We start from the raw sequence: 16,828 nt of genomic DNA, 5'->3' as shown, positions 1-16,828 counted from the left end.
ACACTCTTGAGGAAGGATTCTTGTACTTTGGGTGCCCAGAGGGTAAGAACTTGGGCACTTACACATTTCGATAAGAATCTAACCATGGCAACTTGCCAACTGAATGGTTTTTGCAGTTTCCTCACCTTCAGTTTCCTAAGCAGTAAATAGAGAATAAGGGCTCAAAAGTAATGTCTATTATCATAGACTCTTGTCCTTAATGGATGATGTTAAAGACCCCCTGAGTGCAGATGTCAGTGCCATCTACAGTGTCCCCACCAGCAGCCATTCAAGTGCAATGTATACATATCTCTTTGGTTTGTTGGTTGGTTTTCTCTTTTTTTTTTTGGCCTCGTCTCACAGCGTGCGGGATCTTAATTTCCTGATCAGAGATCAAACCCAGGCCCCCTGCAGTGGCGGCATGGAGCCCTAACCACTGGGCATCCAGGGCATTCCAGTTGGTAGGTTTTGAACAGCTGTAAGTTCTTGGTTCCACTAAGCCAAACGTTTTTTTAAATATTTATTTTATTTATTTCTTTTCTTTTTTTTTTGGCTGCATTGGGTCTTAGGTGTAGCACTTGGGATCTTCGTTGAGGCATGCGGGATCTTTTGCTTCAGCGCAGGCTCTTTTGCGGCACGCAGGCTTCTCTCTAGTTGTGGCATGAGGGTTTTCTCTCTCTAGTTGTGGTGCGCAGGCTCCAGGGTGCATGGGCTCCGTAGTTGTGGTGCACGGGCTCCAGAGTGCATGGGTTCTGTAGTTTGTGGCACTCAGGCTTTCTCGTTGAGGCGCGCGAGCTCAGTAGTTGTGGCGCGTGGGCTTAGTTGCCCCGCGGCACGTGGGATCTTAGTTCCCTGACCAGGGATCGAACCTGTGTCCCCTGCGTTGGAAGGCGGATTCTTTACCACTGGACCACCAGGGAAATCCCATCCACTAAGTCAAACTTTTCCTAGCTATTATGCCAACTAATTTTTTGCCCTAGCTCCAACTTTGGAATCAACATAAATATCTTACTATTTATGACCTTAAGACAGCATAAATGTCTTACTTTTTCCTCATCTTCAAGTATCTGAAAACAGCTCTCAGACTCCTTTATTTTCTAATTAATTAGTTTATTTATTTATTTTTATTTTATATTGGAACATAGTTGATTAACAGTGTTGTGTTTCAGGTGTACAGTAAAGTGATTCAATTATACATATACATGTATCTATTCTTTTTCAAATTCTTTTCCCATTTAGGTTATTGCAGAATATTGAGCAGTATTCCCTGTGCTATACAGTAGGTCCTTGCTGGTTGTCCATTTTAAATATAGCAGTGTGTACATGTCAATCCCAAACTCCCAATCTATCCTTCCTCCCCTACCCTTCCCCCTCCATAACCATAATTTCATCCTCTAAGTCTGTGAGTCTGTTTCTGTTTTGTAAATAAGTTCATTTTATCATTTTTTAAAAAGATTTAGCATATAAGTGATATCATATGATATTTGTCTTTCTCTGTCTGATGTACTTCACTTAGTACGATAATCTCCAGGTCCATCCATGTTGCTGCAAATGGCATTATCTCATTCTTTTTAATGGCTGAGTAGTATTCCATTGCATATATGTACCACATCTTTTTTTTAATCCATTCATGTGTCAATGGACATTTAAGTTGCTTCCATATCTTGGCTACTATAAACAGCGCTGCAATCTCAGACTCCTTTAGTCTTCCTTTCTCACTGATTCCTTCAACCATTCCAACAGATATAATTCAGTCTCTGGAGTCCTTTCTTCTGCACTGCTTCTTTTTCCAGTGGTCTCCTCAACATCTGTTTTTGCAGACCTCTACAAACTACACCTAATATAGACTGACCATGATAAAGTGGAATGCTGAGCCTGCTAGCTTTACTTTCACTACTGTCAAATAATTAAAAGTGTTCATGAAGGATGTCTCTAAACCATCGCGATAATGATTGTGGAACTCAACTGTTTGTTTACTGTCAATGGGCAAATCTTTCAAATGGTGCTTTATTTTATCTTCCACTACTACATTTGATCCTATACTCCCTCCTATATCTCCTTCTAAGTGAAAAAAAGGCAGAAATATTTTCAGGCGTAATCTTGTATGAATGGGAGGAAGTTCTAGAATTGTTGTCCCTCCCACCTCCCCCCACTTTTCTGCTTCTGTCTTGAAAAACATTACCGTTGCTACCAAAACAAGTTTCCCTTCCACCTGCTTTACCAAGTTCACTAACTACCTCTCTGGATGATGAATAGTTTTGTGAAGTGTCTGCAACTTCAATACATTTTGCAAATTACTTGAGTGTTGTTCCTTCTTTTTTTTTTAGAAAGGAAATATCTTGATACACATTGAATAAGCATATAATAGCTGCTAATTCAGTTTCTATCCTCAACTGGGAATTCTTCCTAGATTTCTGTCAACGTTATTGACAATATGTGATTAAGGCCAAAACATTTTTAGTGCCAAGTAATGATGAAACAGAAAACAGAGGTATATTACGGTAGCAGCACAAACTTCCACTCGGTGTCCCTGAGTTTTCTGAAGCATATCTTTGCAGAGATTTCAGGTCATGGTTAACGATTTTAGACGCAGACCAACATAGTCACGTACAACCTTTTTTTACTGTCTAAACCATGGTATCAATTTTTGAGCAGTTTAATAATCTGGTAGGTATTCTGTTGTGGCTGCTGCTTCCAAGATCAGTTCTTCAGTGACATAACATTGCCCAGAAGACCCTAAAAAGGATTAAAGCTCTAATTTTGACTGCTTATGTGGATGAAAATATCCACGACATAAATTGAACAATTCAGATCTCCAGTTGCTATCTAGTCATATGCCCTACAAAAATAGAGTTACAGAAGTCCTTTGGCATCAAGGTTTCCAAATTAAGTGCCTACTTCTTGCCAAAAAAATTATTTGCATACGTAGAAACCACTTTTTAAGGAAATTTAGGGATTTCTGCTCTGACCAAGGCTTTGAAACATTACATTGCTAATGGTGGTGATTCTTTCCCAGACTCTAGATAAAATTTGGAGAAAAGTGAGGTAAAGACCTAGACCTTTAACAAAAGATGAAAATAGCTTTTTTAAAAAGTAAGAGAAATATAATGCTTTACAGTGTCTATTTTCTCACCACTCTTGGTCAGATTTGGGGATAATAGTGGCCTTTGGGGGCTCGACATAGGGGTCCCCCAACTGCCTTCAGAAGGCAGGCATCTAACAAGGTGTGATCTCAATACAGATCAATATTTTTCAAAATATAAAACACGCAAAACAAGTTTTAAAATCTGTACTTAAATCTCATTTTTCTCCTGAAGTGATACAAAGAAATCCCGTTACCTTTCTACTTTCCCTCTACCCCCCTCCATTGTGTACTGCTGTTAGTCTTCAACTGGTAGTAATCAATAGCTATCATTATTGAGCATGCTCTCTGTGCCGGGCACTGACCTAGTCACTTTCTGAGGATTTCCTTTTGTGATCATCATTAGCAACCCTCTGAGTTAGAACTATTACTACTCTCATTTTACAAATGAGGAAACTGAGGCTTCAAGGTAGTAGGTGATTTGTCTAAGATTCCACAGCCAGGAAGAAATAGACTGGGATTTGAAAGCAGGCATTCTGATTCCAGAGGCGATAGACCACGTTATGGCCTGATATTTAAATTTTACCCATGTGTTCATTATCTTAAAGTCTTGCAAAGAAATTAAGCCTGAAAGTTTCTCCCTGACCCAAGGTTAATCATTCACTCTGTTTTCCTCCCCACAATCAACAGAGCCATACAGATTGTACAAATCGGGACACAAACTTCTGGGTGGAGCATTAAATCAACTGTTATGTAAGTAGGCGTTGACCTTTCAAATATGTGCTGCGTTCTCTTAAACTGTCCTAGTGAAGCCTGAGGGTAGGACATGCAAATCAGCCTGCAAGTGCCTTTTATGAAAAGACCTTGATCTCAGCAGAGTGAAAATAGGTATCATTCATGTGCACTTGATTCAATTGTATTTTTTTCATAAAGAAAAAATTTTCTCTTCCCCCACCCCATTGCCTTTAAAATGGAATAAAACATTTGTATGCCTGAAATTAGCTATAGTTTTTCTATCCAGGGTTGATTTTCAATGACAACTCAATAAAAAAAGTTATGGTGAAGGTTATCCTAGCTTAGCTAAGCTTCCTGAAAGCTTCTATTAATTTCCTAAATGAATGTCTTTCATCTTTGACTTCAATCGCGGCAATATCTCCCAAACTGCTACCAGATGATCTTTACAAAAACAAAAATTCAGCAATGCCACTCCCTGCTACAAACATTTTTATTTGCTCCCAGCTGACAATGCAATAAAATCCAAATGCTTAAGTAGGACCTTCAAAGGCCTTCATTACCAAAACACTCCCTTTTTTTTGTTGTGTCTTTTCCAGCCAAACCAAAACACTTACATTTATCCTAATAAGCCAAAGAATATTGTCATTTGTCTTAAAGTATGGCATTAAGCAATAAATGACATGGGAGCTACAGATAGGCAAGACGCTTCTCTTATTCAAGGTGAGGCTGTGCCAGGCCTTGGGGTGGAAAGGTGCAATCCAACAATTACCTTTCTACCACCTCCCAACCCCAGGAACCATCAATATCACACTCAACCTTCAATTTCCATTTAAAACTCCCTTGTTTCTCTTGGGTGAATAAACAGGGAATCTTTATAAAATACTACTGTGCCCCAACACCTTCCAAGCAGAGATCATTTTTCCAAAGGGTAGCAAAATATTCTGCTGGTGCCAAACATCTTGAGCACAAACTGGGGTGTGGTATACAGTTTATATTTGATAGTTAGTGGAAAATATTGAGCAATGACCTCAAATAACTCCCCCCACCCTCACACACACACACGCGCGCACACACACACACACACACACACACACATACACACATGCTTTTCAACAAAATCTCTCTTCCCTAAGTAGATGGCTCTTGAAAAGTAAAGTTTGCTGACGATGTATGTTTGCCGGGTAATGGATCTGTGGTTTTCACCAAAGAGTTTCTCTCTCATGTCCATTGATTCTTTCTACTCATTCCTGTCATTCAATCAGAAGCAGAGTACAGGTTCCCTCAAGCGCCCCTGTTCTTTTCACGGGAGATGCATTTTACAGGAGATACATTCTTTTCTTTTTTTCTTTCTTTTTTTTTTTTTTTTTTTTTTTTGCGGTAGGCGGGCCTCTCACTGTTGTGGCCTCTCCCGTTGCGGAGCACAGGCTCCGGACGCGCAGGCTCAGCGGCCATGGCTCACGGGCCCAGCTGCTCCGCGGCATGTGGGATCTTCCCGGACCGGGGCACGAACCTGCGTCCCCTGCATCGGCAGGCGGACTCTCAACCACTGCGCCACCAGGGAAGCCCAGAAGATACATTCTTGAGTTCTTTTTTATCAGGGTATATGGGGAACTCTACAAAGGCAATCCACGTAGACAACTGTCAGCAACACCAAATCCTTCTCTCTGATCAAAGCAGATAAGAGCCTAAATTTTCTTAAGGTTCTGTTAGGTATACATTTCTGCAATGGTCCATGAAAACCCATCTAACTCAACGATATGGAACTAAATTAAACCCCTCTGCATTCACCAAATGTTCTGCCAGAAAGAATCTGTCTTTTGTCAAGGTGGATAAACAAAATGTTTCCCTCTACAGCCAAGCCTCATTTAAAACCACACCTAAAAGTTTAATGATACACATTTCTACCAGACGTCCTTTCCCCAAATCATCTGGATTTTATAGACTATTTATCACTATTCTTTCTGCCAGAACTCTTTGTAGTGAAATCTATTTACTCAGAAAAGAGCTTCAGCTTTACCATCTATTAAATCTGCATAGATAAGAAACCAGCTTGTTTAATTCAACAAACAGTTCTGTGCTCCAGAACTAGATATTTGTCACTTGAGTATCGAAGTAAATGTAACCCAGGAATGTGATAACTTGGTTCCTCACAGCAGCTGAATCCCTGTAGTAAATATGCCTCTTCACATTCTTTGGAAACCAAACCACAAACTTGAGGGATGCTTCTCTGAACTTTGCTCCACACCAAGCATTTTTCACACATTTCTAATGGACTTGGGTGGACCTGTTTATATTCATGTCCACAATGCAGATTGGCATTCACTTCAGTGGCTACTCAAAAGATTTAAGATCATATAGATCTTTATTAGTCTTTATTTCAGTCAGAATTATTTATTTGCCTTTCAGCAACACATATGGTTTAAGACAAGTACAGTAGCTATTTCCTCTTTTCAGTCAAGTCTAAAGCCTCATCCTGGCATTGTTATTGTGCTCTTCTAAACTGAGAAAAATATATGACATCTCAATGAAAAGTCACTGCCAGCCAAGACAATTTGACTCTTCCTATTTAATAAATGACAGTTTCCTTTAAACCTGGATTTAAAGACCTAAGTCTGCCTGCTACCCATCTTCATTTCTGGTTACTGCCTAGCAAGGCTTTTTTCTATTGCCCAGATATCCCTCTAGTTTCACCTCTGCATCTCTGGGAAATTGGGATTGACATATATACACTAATATGTATAAAATGGATAACTAATAAGAACCTGCTGTATAAAAAAACAAATAAGGGGCTTCCCTGGTGGCACAGTGGTTGAGAGTCCGCCTGCCGATGCAGGGGACACGGGTTCGTGCCCCAGGCTGGGAAGATCCCACGTGCCACAGAGCGGCTGGGCCCGTGGGCCATGGCCGCTGAGCCTAAGCGTCCGGAGCCTGTGCTCCGCAACGGGAGAGGCCACAACAGTGAGGGGCCCGCGTACCGCAAAAAATAAATAAATAAATAAAAATATAAAATAAAATATGAAAAAAAAGTAGTGTGTGTGTATATATATATATATATATATATACACACACACACACACACATATATGCATATGTATGTACCTGTGTATGTATATATATAGCCACATGGTTTAACTGAGGGCAAATTTCCCCATATTTTCTTTCTGCACCTCTTTTTGCTCTTTCTCTCTTATCTCATTAAGAATAAACAGATCAGTATAACACATCATGATGGATGATAAGCAGAACATCAGTTTTTAAAAGTTTAAAAATACATGTTCTTAAAAAAAAAAAATACATGTTCTTAAATGTAGGTCCTTAAATTTAAATTGGCAGAAATGCCCAAGGCAGTAACCTTTCTTTGCAGACCACATTTTTACTTTGAGATTGCAGATATTATCTTGAGATTGCATTATCACACACTTCATTTGCACCCTCATATGTGTATAGTTTTATTTTTTTCAATAATTTTATTTCTTTTTTTTCTTTAAATTTATTTATTTTTGGCTGTGTTGGGTCTTCGTTGCTGCGCGTGGGCTTTCTCTAGTTGGGACAAGTGGGGGCTACTCTTCTTGGCAGTGCGCAGGCCTCTCATTGCAGTGGCTTCTCTTGTTGCGGAGCACAGGCTCTAGGCATGCGGGCTTCAGTAGTTGTGGCTTGTGGGCTCTAGAGCACAGGCTCAGTAGTTGTGGCGCACGGGCTTAGTTGCTCTGCAGCATGTGGGATCTTCCTGGATCAGGGCTTGAACCCCATCCCCTGCATTGGCAGGTGGATTCTTAACCACTGCGCCACCAGGGAAGCCCAGTAATTTTATTTCTTACTATATACAAGGCATAGTGTTAGCAAAGACTTCAAATTCAAGTACTGACAGCATCCTGGAAAGTGTCATAAATGAGTAATTTGGAAGTGGTGGTGACCATGGCAAGTCAGAGTACATACCTTGTCTGGAGAGGAATGCAAATGCTGCTACAGAAAATACAGGCCCATAATTACCAGATGATACAAATTATCAAAAGAAGCTAAAAATTGCAATATTTTTGTGAAGTCTATTAATGTTTTGTTTTTGTTTGTTTTGTTTTTGCGGTACGCGGGTCTCTCACTGTTGTGGCCTCTCCCGTTGCGGAGCACAGGCTCCGGACGCGCAGGTTCAGCAGCCATGGCCCACGGGCCTAGCAGCTCTGCGGCATGTGGGATCTTCCCGGACCGGGGCACGAACCCATGTCCCCTGCATCGGCAGGCGGACTCTCAACCACTGCTCCACCAGGGAAGCCCTCTATTAATGTTTAATATTAGCATCTACACCAAACATCTTTAACACTTTTTCAACCACAGACACACAGACCAACACACAGACTAACAGTTTGCACCCTCTATAAAACACAGTTGGTTGGTAGCGGGATAGAGCAGACCAGGCCAAGCCAGGACTCCCAAGATGAAGGTGCCCACGGGAAAACAGCAGATTCAGCAGCAAGAGATAGAAGAAAGGAGTTCAGACTGAGCTCAATGTGTGTAGATCAGGGTTTCTTAACTTTGGCATCCTTGACTTTTGGGGCAAGATAATTCTTTGTTGTGGGGAGCTGTCTATTACAGGGTGCCTAGCAGCATCCCTGGCCTCTACTCACTAGGTACCAGTAGCATTTCCCCCCTCATCCTCCATCCCCTGTTGTGACAATCAACAGTGTCTCTAGACATTGTCAAATATCCCCTGGGAGGCAAAATTGTCCCTGGTTGAGTACCGCTGGTACAGATGTTGGTGGTGGTAATAAGGGATGAGAATTAGTGTCAGAGCAATGCCTCCTGGGGTGGTAAGTCAGTAGTCTAACCAATGTAGGAGAGAAGCATGGATCCTCCCAGAGAGCAAAGGAGCAGAGTCACGGAAATGTGGTAACAGAGGTCAGTGTTTTCCAGAGGACCTAAGGTATGGCAATCCAAAACTGGAACCTGGGAGCAAGGACGAGGGACAAGGCAATAACCCAGTTACCCAAATCAGAGAATGAAGTAGAAAGAGAACCATGGATCAGCATGACTGCCAAGTTACACTTTGAACAAGGAACATATTTGAGTTCAAGTTTGGGGCACAGCAGAGCTTACAGGTAGGAGTTGAAAGGCCCAAGTTGTGGGACTTAGAGCAATGATGAGGCGGGGACATAGGGATCTAATGAGAGGTGGCAGAAGACAGGGTGAGGGTCATTTAGCAGGGAGTTTACTCACCATTCCTCTTGAGAACCAGCTTTGTTACCGCTCCAAGGAATAGCTCTGGTTCTAGGTTATGATCCATTTCTTTGCCTTTCTTATCATCCTCCATAGTAACTCTAACAGAAACCCAGTAAGGTTAGGAACTTGTACGTAGCATCTTTTTTCCTGGAGAAAAAAAGAGTTGTCTCAACTCTTATAGTCAATCTCTTATATCAAACTGGAGAAGGTTAAAATGAGGATCTATGGAGAGGCCCCGAGTAGCATAAAATCTTATGGTTGCCTTGCTGGGACAAAGAGGCAAGTCATTCTCAGAGGCCAACTCAGAGTTTCTATTTCCATTTTATTTTTATTTATTTGTTTGTTTTTTGAGATTATGGAAGTCAATTTTTATTTTCTCCTTTTATACTTTATACTTTTCTAACTTTTCTACAATGAACATTTACTCTGTTTAGACACAGAAGATAAAAACTATATATGTGTGTGTTGTTTATTCAATTCTTTAATTATAAGACAAGCAGAGATCACTTCTTCCAGAAAGTCTCTGAATTTCTTTCTTTCTTTTCTTTTTTTATTGTGGGAAAATATATGTAACATAAAATTTACCATTTTAACCATTTTAAGTGTACGCTTCTGTAGCATTAAATACGTTCACATCGTTGTACAACCATCACCATTATCATCTCCAGAACTTTTTCACTTTCTCCAACTGAAACTCTGTACCCATTAAACAATAAAGCCCCATTTCCAGTCTTCCCCTAGTCCCTAGCAACAACCATTCTACTTTTTGTGTCTATGAACCTGAATAGTTATGCATACAAGAACAATCATACGTTTGTCCTTTTGTTCCTGTCTTATTTAATGTATAGCCTCCTCCTATGCTTTTGAAAAGCTCAGAGTCTTCAAAGAGTTTGCCTTCCCCAGAGGTCACAAATTTATAGCTGGGCTGAATACAGCCCACAACTATTTCATTTTAAAACAGTAGTTTAGGAGTTGGAAACTTTTCACATTAAAAATATAGATATTCAGCCATTTGTCAAAACCTCTGGCAACACTAAGCCCTCATTTCCCACGTGGCAGCAGTTGGCTGGAACTGAGTAGCTGCTCTCCACTGAAAGCAAGTCCACTGCTCTTTGGTTTACCCAAATCCCATTGTCTCCCCAACTTGGACTGTTGCATCCATTAAAGTTCCCTGCCCTTGGGACATTTAAATTATGAAATAAAGGGCAGAGGTTGTTTAACTCTGCCCAAATAACATAGGTCTATTACAACTCTAGATCTGCCCCTCATTTCCTTACAAAGCAGGAGTCTTACCAGCTCACCGTAATCAACTGAATCAATTGCAAAAACTCTCCCACATTCTCTTTTGATGGCTAACAAGGATGTTCGTTAAATGGCTCCCTGACCATTGCTGGGGTAAAAGTCAGCTTTTTCAAAGCTTACAAAGTCAGCTTTTTCCTCTTTCTGCCCTCCCTAAGGGAAGCTCCCCTCTCTTTCTTCCGGAAGCCATGACGATTGTTAGGAACAGTTCCCACCTCAAGAGTTTCTTATAACATCTTTCATAGGAGGTGAGCACTGACAAGTCTCCACCACAGTGCTTAAAGTCAAGGCCTAGAGAAGCTATATTAGTTAGGATACAGGTTCAGCTGCTTTAAAAGAATAGTGGGGGAAATATTTTCTCACTTAGTAATCCAGAAGGAGGTGGTTCAGAGAAGTAGGGCAGCTCTGCTCCATGAGGTCATCCAGAGACCCAAGCTTCTACCTTGTGAACAATCATGTTTTCCTTATCCACCTGGTACATGATGGCTCATCACTGCATCCTCATTCAGCCAATGAGAAGAAGAGAAAGAGGGTAAGGGAAGGCCCGAGACTCTGGCATAGAACGACGAGGTCAAAACATCTTGTTGCATGTACAAGCCAAGAACTGCCAAAGTTTGCCAACAAACCACTGGAATCTAGACAAGAAGCATGGAACAAATTCTCACTGATAGCCCTCAGAAGGAAACAACCCTGCCTACACCTTGATTTCAGTTTTCTCCAGACTTTGAAACAATAACTTTGTTATTTTAAGCTATCCAGTTTAGAGTATTTTGTTACGGTAGCCCTGGGAAACTAATACAGTTAGTTAGTCTCTAGATATTTGGGTAGGTCTAAGTAAGGTTTGGAAATTCTATCTGGAGGTGCCTATAAACTATAAAGCAATATACAAACAAGGTACAATAATTAAGCAAGAATATGCCCTCAAGGGTTAACTGTCTCTAGCCAAGGACTTGGTAGGATAGTTGCTGAATTCTGTCTTACTTCTCCATCCCACCCCTCCCTCTCACCATCACCAGCACACAAAAACATCTACTCAAGTCCGAGGGGAATTCCTAGCTTATATTTGTTGTGAAGGATTCAGCTGGGCAGTATTCAGCTCCTCTTTTTATTTTTTTTGTATAATGCTGTAAAAAGCTGCATTTATTGCAATTTTTTTCTTTTTTTTTTGAATTTTCTTTTATTTTTTTTATACAGCAGGTTCTCATTAGTTATCCATTTTATACACATCAGTGTATACATGTCAATCCCAATCTCCCAATTCATCCCACCCCCACCCCCACCACCCGCTGCTTTCCCCCTTGGTGTCCATATGTTTGTTCTCTACTTCCGTGTCTCTATTTCTGCCCTGCAAACCAGTTCATCTATACTATTTTTCTAGATTCCACATATATGTATTAATACACGATATTTGTTTTTCTCTTTCTAACTTACTTCACTCTGTATGACAGTCTCTAAGTCCATCCATGTCTCTACAAATGACCCAACTTCGTTCCTTTTTATGGCTGAGTAATATTCCATTGTATATATGTACCACATCTTCTTTATCCATTCTTCTGTTGATGGGCATTTAGGTTGCTTCCATGACCTGGCTATTGTAAATAGTGCTGCAGTGAACATTGGGTGCATGTGTCTTTTTGAACTGTGGTTTTCTCTGGGTATATGCCCAGTAGTGGGATTGCTGTGTCATATGGTAGTTCTCTTTTTAGTTTTTTAAGGAACCTCCTTACTGTTCTTCATAGTGGCTGCATCAATTTACATTCCCACCAACAGTGCAGGAGGGTTCCCTTTTCTCCACACAGTATTCAGCTCCTCTTGAAGATCTTTCTCCAGCCTGAACTGTTCATTGCATCTAACCTACTCATCTGCTTTCTGGAAGATTAGGAATTTCTCTGGAACAAGGGTTTCTGTTTGAAGGGATTCTGTTCAGAAAAATCACTCATCGTCAAGGTACCTCCCCCTGCCCCAAGAGAAACGGGATGAGGGGCGGTTGGAATCCTTCAGCAGGCCCTGCGACCATTCCGGCTCAGCACAGTCAGCAATGACTTTGTAAGCTCCTGACTTGCTGAGGATAGTGGTTTTGTGTAATTAGAAGTCCTCCACTGGCTTTTCTATATTTGGGGAATCAAGTTCCATCTACTCACCGCTTAGGGTTTTGTAAGGTGATTTAGGGCCATTTGACCTCAGAATTGCTCATAGTCTAAAAGAATAGGTCATAGGCACCAGGAAGGTAAGGGTGTCTTAGTATACAGGCAGAAAACCAAGACAGGGAGTTGGAGATTAGGCTGGAAAGGATTTGACATGGAGGGGGTTCAGCTACCAGAAGGAGTGAAGAGGGCAGAGTAAGGTCCCAGACCTGAAAGGAAAGGGTAGCGGGAAAGAAGCCAGTCTTGGACACATGAAGGAAAGGACTCAGTGACATGGAACAAGTCTAGATCTTGAGGATAGAACTGTGGGTCAAGGCCAGAGAGATTCTGGCAATGAGAGTGACTTAGGGGTGAACTCACAAACTCTCACCTGAGGATTTAAAATTACATTTGGTTCTGAACAGGCTTTCTAGCAGAGCCAGTTATTTACTGAGCACATGTTGAGCACCTGTGAGTTGTTAAGACCTGTACTAGGCACTGTGGGTTACAGAGATGACAGTCATTCTCAAGGAGTTCACAGTTTGGTAGGGCAGGAATCAAAGAGAAATCAGTGACAGTATAGTGTATTAAGTACAATAAGAGAAGTATGGCAGAAGAGGGGAATGTCGTAGTGGTTAAGAGCCCAGGATCTGGCTTCAACAGATTTGAATTTAATCTTGACTCTCCAATTATAGGTTGCGTGAAACTGGGAAAGTCACTAAGCTTCTTGAAGCTTCAGTATTTTTTCTTGGAGATGGAAATAACAATAGTACTTGTCCACTTTATATGATTCTTTCAAGGGTCAAATTAGATCATACATGCCTGGCATCTAGTAAATTCCCAATAGCATTGACTATTGTGTGTAATAATAGTTGTTATTATGTATTATAATTATATGGGGGAAGGTAATGTCTGAAAATGTTTCCAAGAAAAGGTGGCATTTGAGCTGAATGTTGAAAGATAAAGAGAAGTTAGCTGGGTCTGGGGTTGGGAGAATGCTAATGAAGTGCTTTTGTTTTTAACTATGCTCTGCTAGATTCCTCAAATGATTTTAGGTAGGATGATGAATTTAGTGTTAGTCAAATTGAGTCTGAGCTGGCTGTGAGCAACACAAGATGTTTTGACCTCTTTGTTCTAACCTTACTATAATCTCAAATCTTACATATTTGCCCCATTAATGATTAGAGCTCCATGAAATGAATATAACTATTAGTCTTTTTTCTACTTGATTTTGAATACTACAGATAGAAATAACACAAAATAAATTGATGAAGCTATATTTACACCCAGTAAACAATCTGGTTGAAAAATTGACATTCAAGTCTTCTTAACGCAGGAAACTGGACTGGATAGCAGGGGAAAAAAAAAAAAAAAGGCCACAAAAGAAAACTTACTTTGCATAAAATTATAATAGATAACATTTGGTATGGATAAAAATAAACAAAATAGGGGTGAGATAGGGAGTGTGGGAGGGAGATGCAAGAGGGAGAAGATATGGGGATATATGTATATGTATAGCTGATTCACTTTGTTATACAGCAGAAACTAACACACCATTGTAAAGCAATTATACTCCAATAAAGATGTTAAAAAAATAAAGGGGTTCCCTGGTGGCGCAGTGGTTGAGAGTCCGCCTGCCGATGTAGGGGACACGGGTTTATGCCCCGGTCCGGGAAGATCCCACATGCCGCGCAGCGGCTGGGCCCGTGAGCCATGACCGCTGAGCCTGCGCGTCCGGAGCCTGTGCTCCGCAACGGGAGAGGCCACAACAGTGAGAGGCCCGCATACCTCAAAAAATAAAACTGATTAATAAATCAAATCTTTGTTGTAATGTAGAAAAGAATTACTTTGAATTAATTCAAAACAAAGTAATTTCAGGAAAATAAAAAATTTAAATAAAGCTTAACTGCACTCTATAAGAAATTAATATAGAAATTAAGTGGTCATAGTCAAGTTCATTCCAAAATATATCTTGTAGTTGAAAAGCCTTCCATATTGATATAATTCTGGTGAACATATTTGAATTTATAAACCTAGAATCAAAACATCCATGGGTGCAAAACAGTGGGTCAAAATCTCCAGTGCTTGCCCGTGACATCCAGGTGGGTGAGCCAAAGAAGCAATTGGAACTCTGTCTAGATCTTAAGAAGTCAGGGTACAAATAAGGATTTTGAAGTCATCACCACATAAGTATTCATCTGTTTTCTTTTGCATCTTCCATAAAATAATAATGCCTGGTAAGAACTTAATAAATATTTGTTGAATGTTAGATTCTCTCTAGTCAGCCCTACAAGCATTATGAACATAGGAATTGTACCTATAGAGTCAATCATTTTAATTTAGCACTTACTGAATACTTTACAAAAATAAACTCTCACAGCTTTGAGAATAATTATAGCAAAATTTAGGTCCACTGAGACTTGGACACCTGGAGTGTCCAACAGAAATATACTATTTCTAGTTCATAAGATGAAAAACATTTTTTTAACATATGATATTTCTTTAATGGTTGTAAGTCTATTCAGGTTTTGTTTCTGCTTGTGTCCATTTTGGAAGAGTACATTTTTTTCTAGGAAACATTTTGCCAAATATTTCAAATAAGTATTTTTTTCATAGCTTCCTCTCATTTAAAAAATCTCTACTTCTGCGGTTACGTCCCCCTTTTGGTCCTAAATTGTTATTAGTGTCTATTAAGATAAAATATTTTTATCCTTATGTTCTGTATCATTCACTAAACATTTGTTCTTTTAAAAATTGTTTTCTTTCTTTTTAAATTTGCTTCCATAGATTTCTTCATTCTGCATTTAGCAAGGTCATGGAAGATCTAGAGGAAACATTATTTGAAGACTTTGAGAACTACTCCTATGCCCTGGAATATTACTCCCCAGAGACTGATTTGGAGGAGAAAGCACACCTAGGAGTCATTCACTGGGTCTCCCTCGTGTTATACTGTTTGGCATTTGTTCTGGGCATTCCAGGAAATGCCCTTGTCATTTGGTTTACGGGATTCAAGTGGAAGAAGACAGTCACCACTCTCTGGTTCCTCAATCTAGCCATCGCAGATTTCATTTTTCTTCTCTTCTTGCCCCTGTACATCTCCTATGTGGCCATGAATTTCCACTGGCCCTTTGGCATCTGGTTGTGCAAGGCCAATTCCTTCATTGCCCAGTTGAACATGTTTGCCAGTGTTTTCTTCCTGACGGTGATAAGCCTGGACCGCTATATCTACTTGATCCACCCTGTCTTATCTCATCGGTACCGGACCCTAAGGAACTCTCTGATTGTTATTATAGTTGTTTGGCTTTTGGCTTCACTAATGGGTGGTCCCGCCCTGTTTTTCCGGGACACTCTGGAGTTCAATAACCACACTCTTTGCTATAACAACTTCCACGAGCATGATCCTGACCTCACGTTGATGAGGCATCATATTCTGACCTGGGTGAAAGTTATTGTTGGGTACCTCTTCCCTCTTCTAACAATGAGCATTTGCTACTTGTGCCTCATCTTCAAGGTGAAGAAGCGCAGCATCCTGATCTCCAGTAAGCACTTCTGGACCATCCTGGCTGTGGTCACTGCCTTTTTGGTTTGCTGGACTCCGTATCACCTGTTTAGCATTTGGGAGCTCACGAATCACCACAATAGCTATTTCCACCAGGTGCTGCAGGCCGGAATCCCCCTCTCCACTGGCTTGGCATTCCTCAATAGTTGCTTGAACCCCATTCTTTATGTCTTAATTAGTAAGAAGCTCCAAGCACGCTTTCGGGCCTCAGTTGCTGAGATACTAAAATATACGCTGTGGGAAGTGAGCTGTTCTGGCACAGTAAGTGAACAGCTCAGGAACTCTGAAACCAAGAATCCGTGTCTCCTGGAAACAGCCCAGTGAATTCTTACTCTTGCACAGATCATATGGCTTTTGTGTAGGTCCCCTGACAGATGCTTTCGGATTGTTTGGGTCCAAGACATAGAGCTGACTGTATCTTTTTATTGTTTTTGGTCATTTTATTGGCATCATATTTTTCTATTGATATAAAACATAAGAAGGATCTTCATTTTTTTCCAGCAACTTAAATTATCTGTGTTATTCTTGCTAATTATACTGTAGTGGATTAATTAACACTATTTTTTCAATTTTAATGACTTTTTAAAAGTTCTAAATTTTAATGTTAAATATATGACTAATTTCAAAAATATAAAAATATGTGTGCTTAAGCTCACTTTAATTTTGCACAAGTAACCTATTAGACCTAGTCTTAAAATACAACATATGTACTTAATTTCTTTATTTCATGTAATCTGTATTTGCATTTATGAATTAAAGTAATAGTTGGTTAGAGTAGGTTAAAACTGTCCCAAAATCTAGTCGCTTAAAATAGCAATTTATTATTATTATTATATCTCA

The 16,828-nt window shown here is 40.2% G+C and overlaps 1 protein-coding gene across 2 annotated transcripts in view; it reads left to right on the top strand.

The window, feature by feature from the left end:
• The window catches only part of CMKLR2 (chemerin chemokine-like receptor 2), a gene marked incomplete at its 3' end in the record, with an annotated part of 44,953 nt that extends 28,641 nt beyond the window's left edge, over positions 1–16,312 (top strand). For both annotated transcript variants that reach the window (XM_082841103.1, XM_082841104.1), the window contains exons 2-3: positions 3,752–3,814; positions 15,217–16,312. In XM_082841103.1, coding sequence (XP_082697229.1) covers positions 15,245–16,312 — 1,068 coding nt within the window. In that variant the 5' untranslated portion in view covers positions 3,752–3,814; positions 15,217–15,244. The remainder of the gene's footprint in view (positions 1–3,751; positions 3,815–15,216) is intronic.
• Between the last annotated feature and the right edge of the window lie 516 nt (positions 16,313–16,828).

The sequence above is a fragment of the Leucopleurus acutus genome (assembly GCF_964270905.1).
Source record: "Leucopleurus acutus genome assembly, chromosome: 6".
NCBI lineage: Eukaryota > Metazoa > Chordata > Mammalia > Artiodactyla > Delphinidae > Leucopleurus > Leucopleurus acutus.
This window is presented reverse-complemented; position numbering and strand designations above follow the sequence as displayed.